This window comes from Malus domestica, chromosome 11, assembly GCF_042453785.1.
Source record: "Malus domestica chromosome 11, GDT2T_hap1".
Classification (NCBI taxonomy): Eukaryota; Viridiplantae; Streptophyta; class Magnoliopsida; order Rosales; family Rosaceae; genus Malus; species Malus domestica.
In genome coordinates, this window is record NC_091671.1 from 7,437,607 (window position 1) to 7,452,020 (window position 14,414).

A 14,414-nucleotide genomic window follows, 5' to 3' on the forward strand; every position below is an offset into this window, starting at 1 on the left:
CAGAGTGAAGAGATAGTTCGTCCTCCTCCTGACCCGAGCCCCTAATTCGAAACCCTAATCCCCAATTCGAAACCCTAAGCCCCAATTCGAAACCCTAATTTGAAACCCCACATAGAGAATCAATGGAGAGAATCGGAGGTGGGGATGAAGCCGTGATGTGTGGTGGTGGCCGGAGGGGAGAGAGTTCGTCGGAGTGAGACTGTGAGAGGGTGGTGGCTGCTAGGCTTCGAATTCGAGAATGAGAGACAGAGAGAATCTGAGACTGAGTGAAGGGCCAAAGATGAGAAATGAGAGAGAGTGAGTATGGATGTGTCGGCTTGGGTTTGAATTGAGTTGAAGGAATGTTTTGGTGGCTTCGCCTTTCTGGGTTGCAAAGCAGATGGAGATAATGAGAGAGAGAGAGAGAGAGAAAGAGAGAGCGCAGCAGACAACACCCATGTGCTTTGATAAAACTTCAAGCGCCAGGCACACAATCAGATCCTTATCCCCACACTTAAGTTATTCTAATAATATAAATAGGCCATATACATATATTCCAACATATATATAACAATAGGGTTTAAAGTTCGGTTCGGGATGGGAATACCGAACAATTTTAAGTGTGAGACCGAATCCCATACCGAAAAATTCGGGATCGGTTTGGTTTCGGTACCAAAATTTTCGGGATTTTCGGTATGGTTTTTTTTCGGTTTGGTTTCGGTATGGTTTCGGTATGGTTTCGGATTTTCGGTATTTTTTTCCACCCCTAGGTAGGAATTACATTCCCATTATGACTAGGAAATCTGCCCAACACAAAAATAACCACGTTTCTAGACCTTGAGGGCTCCAAAACAGGCCCAAAACAACTCAAACTAAAGATTAGGACCTCCTCTTCAAGTTCCAAGAAGAGCCCAATTCCAAAATCCATCATCTTCCAGCCCAAAAATTACAAACAAGCTCTGCAGCCCAATCTACCAGCATTGCAGGCTGGACATAAATTAATTCATCACGATCAGATGCTTCAGGATAAAATTATGAAATTTTGATATAACCTTCTTAACAGATTCACGAACCCACTCCAATTAGAATCACTCAAAAATTCCACCGTCTGATTACTTAATGCTCCAAAATACATAGCAAAGCATTAAAATCTCATCAAAATAATAACTAAAATATACCAAGAATAGGGAATAATATATATTATAAAATCGACTCATTACATCTTTTTCATGAACAAGAGGAAAACTGGTTCCATTTAATGTGAAACTGTTCACAGAATTCTCCCGTTTGTGTAAACATCATTGTAAACAATATACCAGAAAATTAGAAATATGTAGGCGTATCGGTACAAGAATGAAGTTGATGATACGTACAACTATTGTGTTTCTATTTCCTATAACAACTTTGTCAATGATCTGACGATCCACGCTTCTTGCTGCAACTGTAAGCATCCATGGTGCTACATTTGAAACAGTAGCACCTGAAGTACCATTACTACCCGCAGCTTTGATGTCAGTATCCCTTTCTCCATTGCATGAAAAGCACCAATTGCAATAGGATCCTCATCAAAATCTTTTATAGAAGAAAAAGCAATTGAAATTGAAATAATGTCGACTCCATCAGCAATAGCATCGTCCAAAGCAGCCAACGTTTATGTATACTGCACGATTGTTCCTGGGAGCACACCTTATATGCTGCAATTTTAGCCGCGGGAAAACCTCCTCTTGCACTAATCCATAAAATATTACATCCTTTACAGCGTTCCCTGCTATCATTGAATTACGGACTTGTTTTATGTAAATTTGGTTGTTAAACATCCACTGGAAAATGCAAATCTCATCACTCGTGTTCAGCTGGTGTATACAACAATTGGACTTCTGACATTGTGAGTACCGTCAAACCAAACCAGCGCCGCAGACATTTGTAACCATTTGGCAAATCGCTTCCAGCAACAGTCATATTAAAAGTCTTCTCCTCATTCAGGGACTGGAAGGAAAGGTACAACCTTGATCACAAACTTGGAATATGAGAAGATTTTGGCTTTGTAAGTGGAGTTTGCAAGGCCAACATTTTTCACTCTTCTCTGAAAATCAACTGTGAAAGGTTTCACTGCTTCAACTTTAGCTCCCATTGAAGGGTAATTATGATCCCTTGGTGATCCCTTATCGCCTGTAGGGCATGTGCTGTTATCGCCTGCTATGAGTTTTAACTTTGCCTTCATCATAGATTGAGCATAGCAAGTTTATGTAATCTTCTTTAAAAGCGTCATACACTAGCCCTGGGTCTATTGCGCTTACAGGATTGATATGTCCAGATCCATAACCAAATTCACCACTCGGAACATTGGTGTTGGTATCATTCATGGGCAAAGCTACAAGCACAGAAAAGATTTTACATCAGTATGAATTAAGCTTTCTGATATATTGAAGAGTAGCAACTCTTATTGCTGAAACCAACTCAGCTAGGAATGGGATGTTTTAAAACGTACACTAACAATGCGATTAATCAAGAAATAGTAAATACCAGTAGTCATAAGAGATGATTTGATGGCTGCCGGAGACCAATCAGGGTGTAAGCTTTTAACATAAGCAGCTACACCAGCAGTGTGTGGGCAAGACATGGAGGTTCCCGACATTATATTGTATTTAGCGCGCCTCTGGTCTTCAGGAACAGTACAGACAGAAAAATCGGGCAAGTATGCAAGACATGGAGGTGCACTGATACCTGGCTGAACACATTAGAGTGTGTAAATGTTACTACCATATTCGTGAATCTAATAGATAAGGATTGGTTAATCGAACACATGTACCTTGATAATATCGGGTAAAAGTTTATTCGGTCCACGTGAAGAGAAGGTAGCGACACAAGGTGCAGCAGAATCTATTATGTGCTCACTCTTTAATATGGTTCCTCGAGGATCACTATAAAAGAAGAAGAGAAAGCATTAACAATTTAATGAAATCGAAACATGTTGAGAAAATGCCCTTATCAGTATCCCAAAAGAATCTATACCTAGTAGAGTTCATGTAGGATATTATCGCACCATACTCTTCTAGGTGTAAAGTCGTTGCAGCTAGAGGGAAGATCAAAGAAAAATCATCAACACGGCGAAAATCATATAAAACGGAACCTAGTGCACCAGCGTCATATGCCTCTCTATTTCCAATCTCCTGATCACATAGCACTATCTTTCCCTTTACTAAACCACTGTCCAGGCAACCAAATTCGCATCGTCTGCAATTCAACCAGTCAGACTCTAGATCTTACTAATGCACTTTTAGTGTTTGAAGTTAAATGAAATTAGCACGAAAATTACCCAGCTCTCGCCTCTGTGCAGTTACTTGAAACATTTTTTCCATGTACCAGAGGGAAGCTTGTTCCGTTTAATGTGAATGTGTTAACGGAATTCCCCTGTTTTATGGAAAGATCATTAAATTGTATATAGCAGAAAATCTCAGTATAATATAGAAAATTCCTTAGCATTATTTAATTTTAAGGATGAGGGAAATTGATGACACTTACGAGTACTGTTGTTCCATTTCCAAAAACAACCTTGTCAGTGATCCGTCGATCTATGCTACTTGCTGCAACTGTCAGTATCCATGGAGCTAGACTTGATACAGTATTAGCTAAAGGACCAGTGTTGCCTGCAGAGTTTGCGGTTAGTATCCCTTTCTCCATTGCATGGAAAGCACCAATGGCAACAGGATCCCCATAAAACTCTTGTACAGAACCAACTGAAATAGAAATTGTAATGATGTCGACTCCATCAGCAATAGCATCATCAAAAGCAGCCAAAATTCGTGTGCCTTACACCCACGAGCAGTGCAGACTTCATATGCTGCAATTCTTGCAGCAGGAACCCCTCCTCTTGCAGTCCCTTGTGCTAGCCCATAAAAGCTTACGTCCTTTACAGCATTCCCAGCTGCTGTTGAGGCAGTGTGGGTTCCATGGCCTGATGCATCCCTTGCAGAGTCTTCTATGTAAAATCGAGCTCCAACGAGCTTGCTAAAAAATAGCATTAATTTTATTATTGAGGGAGAAAAACTTAACAAGTCTTGCAAGAAAAACTGTTTCAAAAATTTCGAAATTGAACGTATAAAGGTAAATATCATAAAGTAGGTATATGATTAAGTTTCCTATTACGAAAACAAAAATAATATGAAAGTATAAATTTGTCTATATGCATATTGTTGTCAGTATATAAAAATTTGATGGTTGGATTTGAAGTATTTTGACATGCTTTCAATTCAATAGCACAGTTTGTGTAAATCTTTTTATCAAAGAATTAGGTATGCTTGAAGCAACAATATTGTGTCTATGTCAAAGGGCCCAGGATAATAGCTAGTCTGGTAAAAGAGAGAGCAGCACTTAGAGACAAGAGAGGATTGATGGTTACACCAAGAAGGATCGAGAATCGAGTGTCTATGCAAAATCGGGCCAATACCTTGAGAGGGTGAGAATGAAAGAGTGGGAAATGGAAAAGAGTTGAGAGCTTGAGTGAAATGTGAGTTGTGCACAGTACATGTAATCCTTGGTAGATAGTTGATTGTAAAGCTCTCTTTCCCATTGACATAACACAAGCTATATATTTGAACCATTTAAATTTGTGTTCTCACTCCCTTTCTATCTTCTCTTATTCCTTCAGTTTTGTCAAATGATTTGTGTGGAGTTTTGTCGAATGATTTATGTGGAGTTTTGTTTTCGCGACAATTGGTAGTGTGAATATTGAAGATTTTGAATTGAGGGCACCTACTTGTTGCACGTAAAATTCTGTCCACCTTTACAAGCACCTTTCGACTTCATGGGAGGAAGTCCAAAACCTTCGTCTCTAAAACTCGCAGATTCCTGCGCAATTCCACTGTCAATGACACCAACAACATCATCACTCTCAACAATGGCACTTCTATTGATTTTCTCATTGAAGCCCATAAAGTCCCAAGATCTCTTAGTTTGAAGTTCGAGCTGGTTTGGTATTGCTGTGCTTTAAAAAAAACTGCTGTGAGAATAAGCGGCCATGAAATAAATCAGCAGAGTGTTTGGTAAACTTTTTTTGTAAAAGTGCTTTTGGAAAAAAAATAAACAATCTGATAGTGGGTCTTTTCATTAAAGGAGCACTGTAACTCCGTGTGCTTTGAAAAAAAGCCAGTTTTCCAAAGCTGCAAATAGCAGCTTCAACTTTGTCCTTTGATTTCAGCTTATTCTCACAGCAGCTTCCAAAATAAGCATTTTTTTTTCAGTTTACCAAACACTTAAAACCCTCACAACTTTTTTTCATGGGTGTTTTTTGTAAGAACCTCACTCCCAAACCACCCCTTCGTAAGTTCTGCTTGGAAAGACGGACACTGCTATTTCCTTCATATCTGTAGTTCGCAGTTTATAAACAACAACAACAACAAAGCCTTTTCTCACTAAGTAGGGTCGGCTATATGAATCCTAAAACGCCATTGTGCTCGGTTTTGTGTCATGTCCTCCGTTAGATCCAAGTACTTTAAGTCTTTTCTTAGAGTCTCTTTCAAAGTTTTCCTAGGTCTTCCTCTACCCCTTCGGCCCTGAACCTCTGTCCCCTAGTCACATCTTCGAACCGGAGCGTCAGTAGGCCTTCTTTGCACATGTCCAAACCACCGTAACCGATTTTCTCTCATCTTTCCTTCAATTTCGGCTACTCCTACTTTACCTCGGATATCCTCATTCCTAATCTTATCCTTTCTCGTGTGCCCACACATCCAACGAAGCATCCTCATCTCCGCTACACCCATTTTGTGTACGTGTTGATGCTTCACCGCCCAACATTCTGTGTCATACAGCATCGCCGGCCTTATTGCCATCTTATAAAATTTTCCCTTGAGTTTCAGTGGCCTACAACGGTCACACAACACGCCGGATGCACTATTCCACTTCATCCATCCAGCTTGTATTCTATGGTTGAGATTTCCATCTAATTCTCCGTTCTTTTGCAAGATAGATCTTAGTTAGTGAAAACGGTAACTCTTTGGTATTTCCTGATCTTTGATCCTCACCCCTAACTCATTTTGGCCTCCCTTTGCACTGAACTTGCACTCCATATATTTTGTCTTTGATCGGCTTAGGCGAAGACCTTTAGATTCCAACATTTCTCTCCAAAGGTTAAGCTTCGCATTTACCCCTTCCTGAGTTTCATCTATCAACACTATATCGTTTGCGAAAAGCATACACCAAGGAATATCATCTTGAATATGTCCTGTTAACTCATCCATTACCAACGCAAAAAGGTAAGGACTTAAGGATTGTTGATGCACAAAATTAGTGAGAACTTTGGTACAACAGAAAGTATTAAGTTTGTGATCTTCGCTAGATTGATCCGGTCATTAGTGTGGATAAGTATGTAAATGGATAGAGACAGGCAAGCAAACACAAGATGTACGTGGTTCACCCATATTGGCTACGTCCACGTAGTAAAGGAGTTCTTATTAATTGTGAAGGGTTTACACAAGTACATAGGTTCAAGCTCTCCTTTAGTGAATACAAGTGAATGATTTAGTACAAATGACATTAGGAAATATTGTGGGAGAATGATCTCGTAATCACGAAACTTCTAGTACCGAAGTGTGGTATCGTCTTCACTTGCCTTATCTGTCTCATAGGTAGATGTGGCATCTTCTCTGGAAGTACTCTTCCTCCATCCAGGGGTGGTATCTTTAACTGGTGGAGATGCACAAGGTAATGTATCAATTTCACTTGAAGCTTACTTGTAGTTTCAGGCTTGGTCAAGCGCGATACAAACCATGTAGTAGGAGTCCCCCCAAGTCGCCGAGCTAGGGGATCTGCTGAAAGAGGTGACAGACAAGGTAAGCAATCAGAGCTCCAAGCAATCAGTCCCAAATCAGAAGTTTGATTTCGAGTTCCGGCTAATTGTTCTCATTCTCCCTATCTTGCAGGCAGCATAAAGGATAAAGAGAAGAAAATGAGAAGAGATGATATGAGATACTTTTGCTCGAACCAGAGCAAAATGGTTGTGTGGAACGTAAGCATCAACACATAACCATTCTCCCACAAAATGGTTGTGTGGAACGTAAGCATTGACACACTAGAGCAAAATGGTTGTGTGGAACGTAAGCATTGACACATAGTGGAAACTGCTCGAACCCTTTTAGCTGCCTCTCATGTTCCCCATATTTACTGGGTTGAAGCCTTCTCTACATCAGTGTATCTTATCAACCGATTGCCTACTATGTCTAGATCCTGCCATTGGGAAAATTGTTCAACAAGTCTCCAGATTATACTACACTGAAAGTGTTTGGGTGCAGGTGTTTTCCTTGGTTAAAACCTATGTAACTTCCAAACTTGAGCCTAAAAGTAAGCCCTGTGTCTTTCTTGGCTATAGTCTCAATCATAAGGGTTATCGGTGTCTTGATATTCAATCCCGCAAGGTCTATATCTCGAGACATGTTATATTTGATGAACTGACTTTTCCATTTCATCCAGTCTCTCAAGATTTACCTGTCATAAACTCACCTCTTACCCCTTCTTCTTCAATTCCTTCCACTCTTGTCTTCACCAAACTCCCTCCAACTCCTACTTCTTCCCCACTTCTACACCATGTTGCTGCTTTATCTAATCCAAATTCCTCCCCTTCCCCACCCACCTCCCTCACCTCTCCCACTTCTAACTCTCCTCATTCTTCACCTATACAACCATTACCACCTCAGAACACTCACCCTATGCAAACCCGATCCAAATCAGGTATTTTTAAGCCTAAGGCTTATTCAGCCACTAACCACCCTCTTCTTTCTCACATATCTCCTGATTTTCTTCCCACCACGTATCTCCAAGCCTCAAAACATTCTCACTGGAGACAGGCCATGCATGAGGAATTCAATGCTTTGGTTAATACCAATACTTGGTCTCTTGTTCCTCCTCATTCATCTCAAAATCTTGTTGGATGTAAATGGGTTTTTCGCATTAAAAGGAAAGCTGATGGCACTATTGACCACTATAAAGCACGGCTGGTCGCAAAAGGTTTCCATCAACATGAAGGTTTGGACTACACAGAAACCTTCAGTCCTGTTGCTAAACCAATTACTATCCGGCTTCTTCTCACTCTTGCTTCTAAGTATGACTGGTTTCTAAACCAGTTAGATGTCAGTAATGCATTTCTGCATGGAACTCTCTCTGAAAATGTATTCATGCAGCAACCCTCTGGTTTTCAAGATCCTACTAAGCTGAATCATGTTTGCAAGTTACATAAAAGTCTTTATGGCCTCAAGCAAGCTCCGCGTGCTTGGTATGAGAAACTTCATGGTGCACTTCAATCTATGGGATTTTGTGGTTCACAGAATGATCATTCACTCTTTGTCAAGAAGGATCCTTCTCTGGTGTTTATCCTTGTATATGTGGATGACATTTTAGTCACCGGTCCATCTTCCCAAGCTTGCAAGGATACAATAGCTCAACTCAGTGCTCTCTTTCCGGTCAAGGATCTGGGTTCCCTTCATTTTTTCCTTGGCATCAAAGTTCATAGGTCCTCTTCTGGAATCTTTATCTCTCAAACCAAATATATTCTTGATCTGCTTACCAAGACCAACATGGCCGGTGAAAAACCATGTGCTACACCACTTAGTACATCTAAGCTGGATCACTCTTCTCCCTTGCTCTCTAATCCCGAAGAATACAGATCTATTGTCAGTGGCCTGCAGTATCTTACTTGGTCCCGACCTGACCTTTCCTTTGCTGTTAACTTGGTTTGTCAATTTATGCATCAACCACGACAATCCCATTTCCAGGCAGTCAAACGCATATTGCGCTATCTGAAAGGCACACTTGAGCTTGGTCTCTGGTTTCCAAAAACCTCAGGTTCTCTCACTATTAATGCCTTCTCCGATGCATATTGGGTAGGGTGTCCACTGGATAGAAGATCTACAGGTGGTTATTGCATTTTTTTTTTGGAAACTCTCTCATTAGTTGGAGTGCTAAAAAGCAACCAACCGTGGCTCGTTCCTCCACTGAAGCAGAGTATTGCTCCTTAGCAAACACCGCTGCTGAAATTACATGGCTTTGCAAGTTACTTGTTGATGTTGGTGTCTCTCTATCTTGTTCTCCTACATTGTGGTGTGATAACATTTCCAACGCTGTAGAGATTGACTATCACTACATCCAGGAAAAGGTTCTTTCCAACGCTGTCATTGTTCAGTTTGTGTGTTCCCAGGACCAAATTGCGGATATTTGTACCAAATCTCTGTCCACTTCTCGGTTTTTACTTCTTTGAGACAAACTATCACTTCGGTTGCCTACGTTCAATTTGAGGGGGCATATTAAGGATAGTTTATCTTGATTTTCTGTTGTAATTTTCTTGTAATTAGTTGTAGGACATATAGGATTGTTGTGCTTAGTTGGCAAGTGTATAGCTTCTTAGTTGGCAAATGTATAGCTCTATATAAACCATTGATGTACTCTAATTATTTTTCAATGAAACAGTTTTCCTAATATATCGATGCTATTAGTGGTGGACGGCGGCCCATCTGTCTAAAACTTTAACATAAATACCAGCTGTAGAAGGATCGTACCTGAAAACAAATTCCGATAACTAAACAAGAGTAAAACAAAGGATATATAGTAAATAAAAAATGAACCTCAATGCGACGAAGGATACAAACAACAAACAAAGAACAAGAAAGAGGAAGATCAGAATGCGAAACAAGAGCAGAAGTTCATTCCGAAGATGATTACGGACAATTTCTTTTCCCATAAAATTCGAAACAAGAGTTTATTTAAAGAATGTACGAGTATAAGAGCTTTATGCAGCCTATGGCCACATTTTTCCAACATGCATACATCATTTGCCATTGAACACATAAACAACAATTGGACTTCTAACGCTGTGAACACCATCAGTCCAAACCAGCGATCCTGACACTTGAGATTGATCTGGCAAACCGCTTCCAGTGACAATCACATCAAAAGTCCTCTCCTCGTTCAAAGACTCGAACGAAAGAACTTCAGGAACCACTTTGATATCAACTTTGGAGTTCGAGGAGATCCTGGCCCTGTAAGTAGAGTTTAGGAGGCCAACATTATTAACTCTTCTATGAAAATTCACTGTAAAAGGCTCCATTTCTGCAACTTTAGCTCCCATTGAAGGGTAATTAAGATCCCTTGCATACCCTTTTTCCGAACCTTTAGGGCACGTGCTGTTATCTCCTGATATGAGTCTAACTTTGCCTTCATCAAACACTGTGCACAACAACTTTATATAATCTTCTTCTGAAGCTTCATACACAAGCCCCGGGTTTACAGCTTCTACAGGATTGATATGCCCAGATCCATAAGCAAATTCACCGGTAGAATTGTTGGTACTATTCATGGTCCAAGCTATATGCACACAAAAAACTCAATAGATAATTTCAGAATTTAATGATTAATATGTGACAATGACAAATGAAGCAACTGCTATTATCATGAAAATATATACCAGTTGTCATAAGAGATGATTTGATGGCTGCCGGAGACCAATCAGGGTGGAATGCTTTAACATACGCGGCTGCACCGGCTGCATGTGGGCTAGACATGGAGGTTCCAGATAACAAGTTGTATTTTACACGCCTCATGTCTTCATCATATTCTGAGATAGAGGCAATAGGTGAATATGCAGCCAAAATTTCAGAACCCGGTGCACTAATATCTGGCTGAAAAACATTAGACCGCAATTGTTATTACCATAACTACATTTATTTAACTGATATTAGAATGTGCGAAGAAACATATACCTTAATAATATCAGGAAAAAATCGATTTGGTCCACGTGAAGAGTAGGAAGCAACAATAGGTGCAGAAGGGTCTTTTATGACTTCGCTTTTAAGTATGTTCGCCCGAGGGTTTCTATAAAATAAGAGAAACAAATCAAAATATAAATAGAGAATTCATGATGAGAGACAGTAACTTCATCAGCAGTATTCAAAAGAGTGTACACCTGGTGGAGTTCATGTAGGACTTGACCGCATCATGGTCTTCATCCATTAACACGGTTGAAGGGATTAGGGGAACATTAAACGCTGTTCTGTCGTTTTCATGTAAAAGTGAACCAAATGCATTGGCTTCGTAAGCCATATAATCTCCGTATTCAGCATCGCATACCACTATCTTTCCCTTTACAGAATCACTGTCCAGGCAACCTTCACGACAGAGTCTGATGTGCAACAAGTGAGTAGTTTAGCTACAGAATAAGTGAACTATATCTTTTCCAGTTAAAAAGAAATGGGCACAAGAATCACCCCGCATTTAGTTGAGTGCAATTTTTTGTCGCAGCATCTTTTCCATATATTAGAGGAAAACTTGTTCCATTTGTTGTGAAAGTGTTGACGGAATTCCCCTGGTTGGGTAAAGTTCATCAAAAATCAAGTAGAATATACAAGTACACAAATAAAAGTATTTCATGGATGAAGGACGTTGATGAGACTTACAACAAGTGTCTTTCCGTTAGCAAGAACAACCTTGTCAATGATATGGCGATCTATGGTACTAGCTGCAACGAGCAATACCCATGGTGCAAAATCTGACGAAGTAGCGGGTCCGGGACCTTCATTGCCTGCTGACTGTGTGGTCAGTATCCCTTTCTTCATTGCATGAAAAGCACCAATTAACATAGGATCCTCATCAAATCGAATCCCCGAATCAGCTCCCATTTGAATCATAATGACATCAACTCCATCAGCAATAGCATCATCAAAGGCAGCCAAGATACTTTCTATTCTGCACGTATTAGCACAGACTTTGTATGCTGCTATTCTTGCAGAAGGAACACCTCCTCTTGCAGTACCATTTGCTAGTCCATAAAAGCTTACGTCCTTAACAGCATTGCCTGCTGCGATTGAGGCAACGTGAGTTCCATGGCCGTCTTCATCCCTTGCTGACTCCGTGTCGTAGAATCGAACTCCAATGAGCTTGCTACAAAATAAATATTGAAAAAAAATTGGCACTTTTCACAAACACTTACAATATCACTAAGTCAGTGATGAGAAGTGAGGGAGCCTACTTGTTGCAAGTGAAATTTTTTCCACCTTCACAAGCACCTTTCCACCTCTTGGGAGGAGGACCAAAACCTTCATCTTTAAAGCTCTCAGATTCCGGCCATATTCCACTGTCAATAACCCCCACAATTATATCACTCTCAACCAGAGACTTTCGACTGGTTTTCTCATCTAAACCCATAAAGTCCCAAGATCTCGTCGTGTGCAGTTGGAATGTTGTGCTTGGAAAGACAGATACAACTTCTTTCATGCCTGCAATTCACAGTTTATAAACATACTAAATTTTCAAGCCAATTCATTTTACTCTTTTCGAATGACATAAGAAAGTATCTCACAACACTCACTAGCAAGTTTCTCTCTTTCCTCGTCAGTGAGTTTGGCAGCAAACCCATTGAAACTCCTTTTGTAACTTCGTACCAATAAATTTTCCGGTGAACTGGGAGGGCACGAAAGGACCATAAGAACTAGGTTTGTGACTAAAAAGACCAAAAGAAAATTCAATTTAAATACCTAACGTCTAGATAGACTACCTGGTCTGAACAACTCTCTGCAGAATACTATGGTGGTGATTCAAGGGCGAGAACTCCCTGTCAGGAAGAGACCCCAAGTACACGATATGAACCTGCATCGCCATCATTGAAATTCCCTATCAAAATTACTATTGCTCAAAGATTTGTCATGAAAGGGGAACGTTTTATTATTAGTGGTAAAAGACTATAGTTTTTTCTTTTAAAAGATAGAAAAAGGATTAGTCGAGATTAACTCCTCATATTAGCTCCTCGGAACTGTTCATGTAGAGTGCAAAGCATCCACCCCTCCCCCAAATATTAATTCAAAATAAAGGAAACAGCTAGTCAGGGGACAATTGTTTTGCTGCACAAATAACTCGTACCTTTCTATCCTCGTCAGTCGCCTTGCATAATAAGCTCGTACTCAGGATAAAAATGGAGAAAGCATAAGAAAAAAGAAGAGCTGCGTTCTTAGCCATTTTTCTGTTCTCCAAATTAACTTCATGGCTGAAGAGTGTAATACATATACTGGGACTACTTATTGCACCCAGATTTTCTTTAATTAAGGGGCCAGAAAATTTTCCTTTCAAGCAAAACTCCAGACAAGTTTCCTTTCAGAAAAGCTTGGATTTGGCTAACCCTCGAAGACATGCAGAGAAGGATTCAGTAACGGCAGCAACCAGCATTTACTGCTCCAAACACATACGCGTGAGCTGTAACAATACTTGGGCTTTGCTTTTTGCAATAAGAAACCCATTGTTAAATTAAAGTGTGCAAATACGAGAGAAAAAGTTATGGTAGTTGGAACATGTAAACTGAAGACCTACAGATGCTTCGGTTAGAAAATGAGTTTGTGAGACAAAAGCTCAGGGCAAAAGAGATAGAGGAAAAGATTTGGAAATAGACTTTAAGAAAAGACATGGAGTATTTGGAGCTAACGGAAGACTAGACGCAAAATCAAGCATAATGACATTCTAGAATTCATACAACTGACCCCACTTAGTGAAAGAAGACTTTGTTATTGTTTGTTGTAAATACAAGGGGAGAGTTTTACATATGTAACCGGGAAGAAAGTCCCTCCTCTCATTTAGCACTCGAAAACAAGAACGCTGAAAATTTCATCAACCGTTAATAACCATTTTATTTTTAGTTTTAGTTTTTATGGAGAAGTGGGTTTAGCCAAGTTGGGCTAGAGCTCCTAGAATCAAATATTCTTAAGGTAATCTCTTCTTTATTAATACTAACCTCTTGCAATTTGCTTTCTGGTTACAGGGTATAACGTAAGAGAAGGAATTGCAACAAGAAACCCATTAGACCAAATTCGCCAGCACATACATGAACAAACATTTGAATACAAAAACAACAATTGGACTTCCAACGTCGTGAACACCATCAGAACAAACCAGCGATCCAGACACTTGTAATCAATTTGGTAAATCTCTTCCAACGACGATCATATCAAAAGTATTCTCCTCGTTCAAAGACTCGAACCGAAAGAACTTCAGGAACCAATTTGATGTCAACTTTGGAGTTCAAAGAGATTTTGGCCTTGTAGGTAGAGTTTGGAGTAAACATTTTTTACTCTTCTATGAAATTTAACTGTAAAAGGTTCCTTTTCTGCACCTTTAGCTCCCATTGAAGGGTAATTATGATCCTTTGCATGTCTTTTCTCAGATCTTTTACGGAATGTGCTGTTATCTCTTGATTTGCGTCTAACTTTGCCTTCATCATACATAGTGCATAGCAACTTTATGTAATCTTCTTCAGAAGCTTCATACACGAGCCCCCGGGTTTACAGCTTTTACAGGATTGATACGCCACGATTCATAAGCAAATGCACCAGCGGAAATGTTGTTGCTGGTATCATTCTTTATGTTTATAATGCGACAAATGAAACAATTGCTTTTGTCGTAAAAATTTATAC

At 39.9% G+C, this 14,414-nt stretch overlaps 1 protein-coding gene and 1 pseudogene across 1 annotated transcript; both read right to left on the minus strand.

Moving 5' to 3' along the window:
* Positions 1 to 1,828: 1,828 nt before the first annotated feature.
* LOC114819711 (subtilisin-like protease SBT4.3) lies at positions 1,829 to 5,807 on the minus strand (annotated as a pseudogene).
* A 3,857-nt stretch (positions 5,808 to 9,664) lies between these two features.
* On the minus strand, positions 9,665 to 13,143 carry LOC103447683 (subtilisin-like protease SBT4.6). The gene is made up of 10 exons (XM_029088334.2): positions 12,874 to 13,143; positions 12,512 to 12,603; positions 12,326 to 12,417; positions 11,987 to 12,233; positions 11,415 to 11,898; positions 11,226 to 11,323; positions 10,925 to 11,140; positions 10,722 to 10,833; positions 10,427 to 10,640; positions 9,665 to 10,326 (listed from the first exon to the last, which is right to left on the minus strand). Exons 1-10 carry the CDS (start codon positions 12,967 to 12,969, stop codon positions 9,791 to 9,793), a joined length of 2,187 nt encoding a protein of 728 aa, XP_028944167.2. The 5' UTR covers positions 12,970 to 13,143; the 3' UTR covers positions 9,665 to 9,790.
* Between the last annotated feature and the right edge of the window lie 1,271 nt (positions 13,144 to 14,414).

Coding starts and splice junctions, on each gene's coding strand:
- LOC103447683 (XM_029088334.2), bottom strand. CDS start 12,969: ATGGCTAAGAACGCAGCTCTTCTTTTTTCTTATGCTTTCTCCATTTTT. Junction 12,234..12,325: donor GGAAAGAGAGAAACTTGCTA/GTGAGTGTTGTG, acceptor TGTGAATTGCAG/GCATGAAAGAAGTTGTATCT. Junction 10,327..10,426: donor ATCATCTCTTATGACAACTG/GTATATATTTTC, acceptor GTGTGCATATAG/CTTGGACCATGAATAGTACC.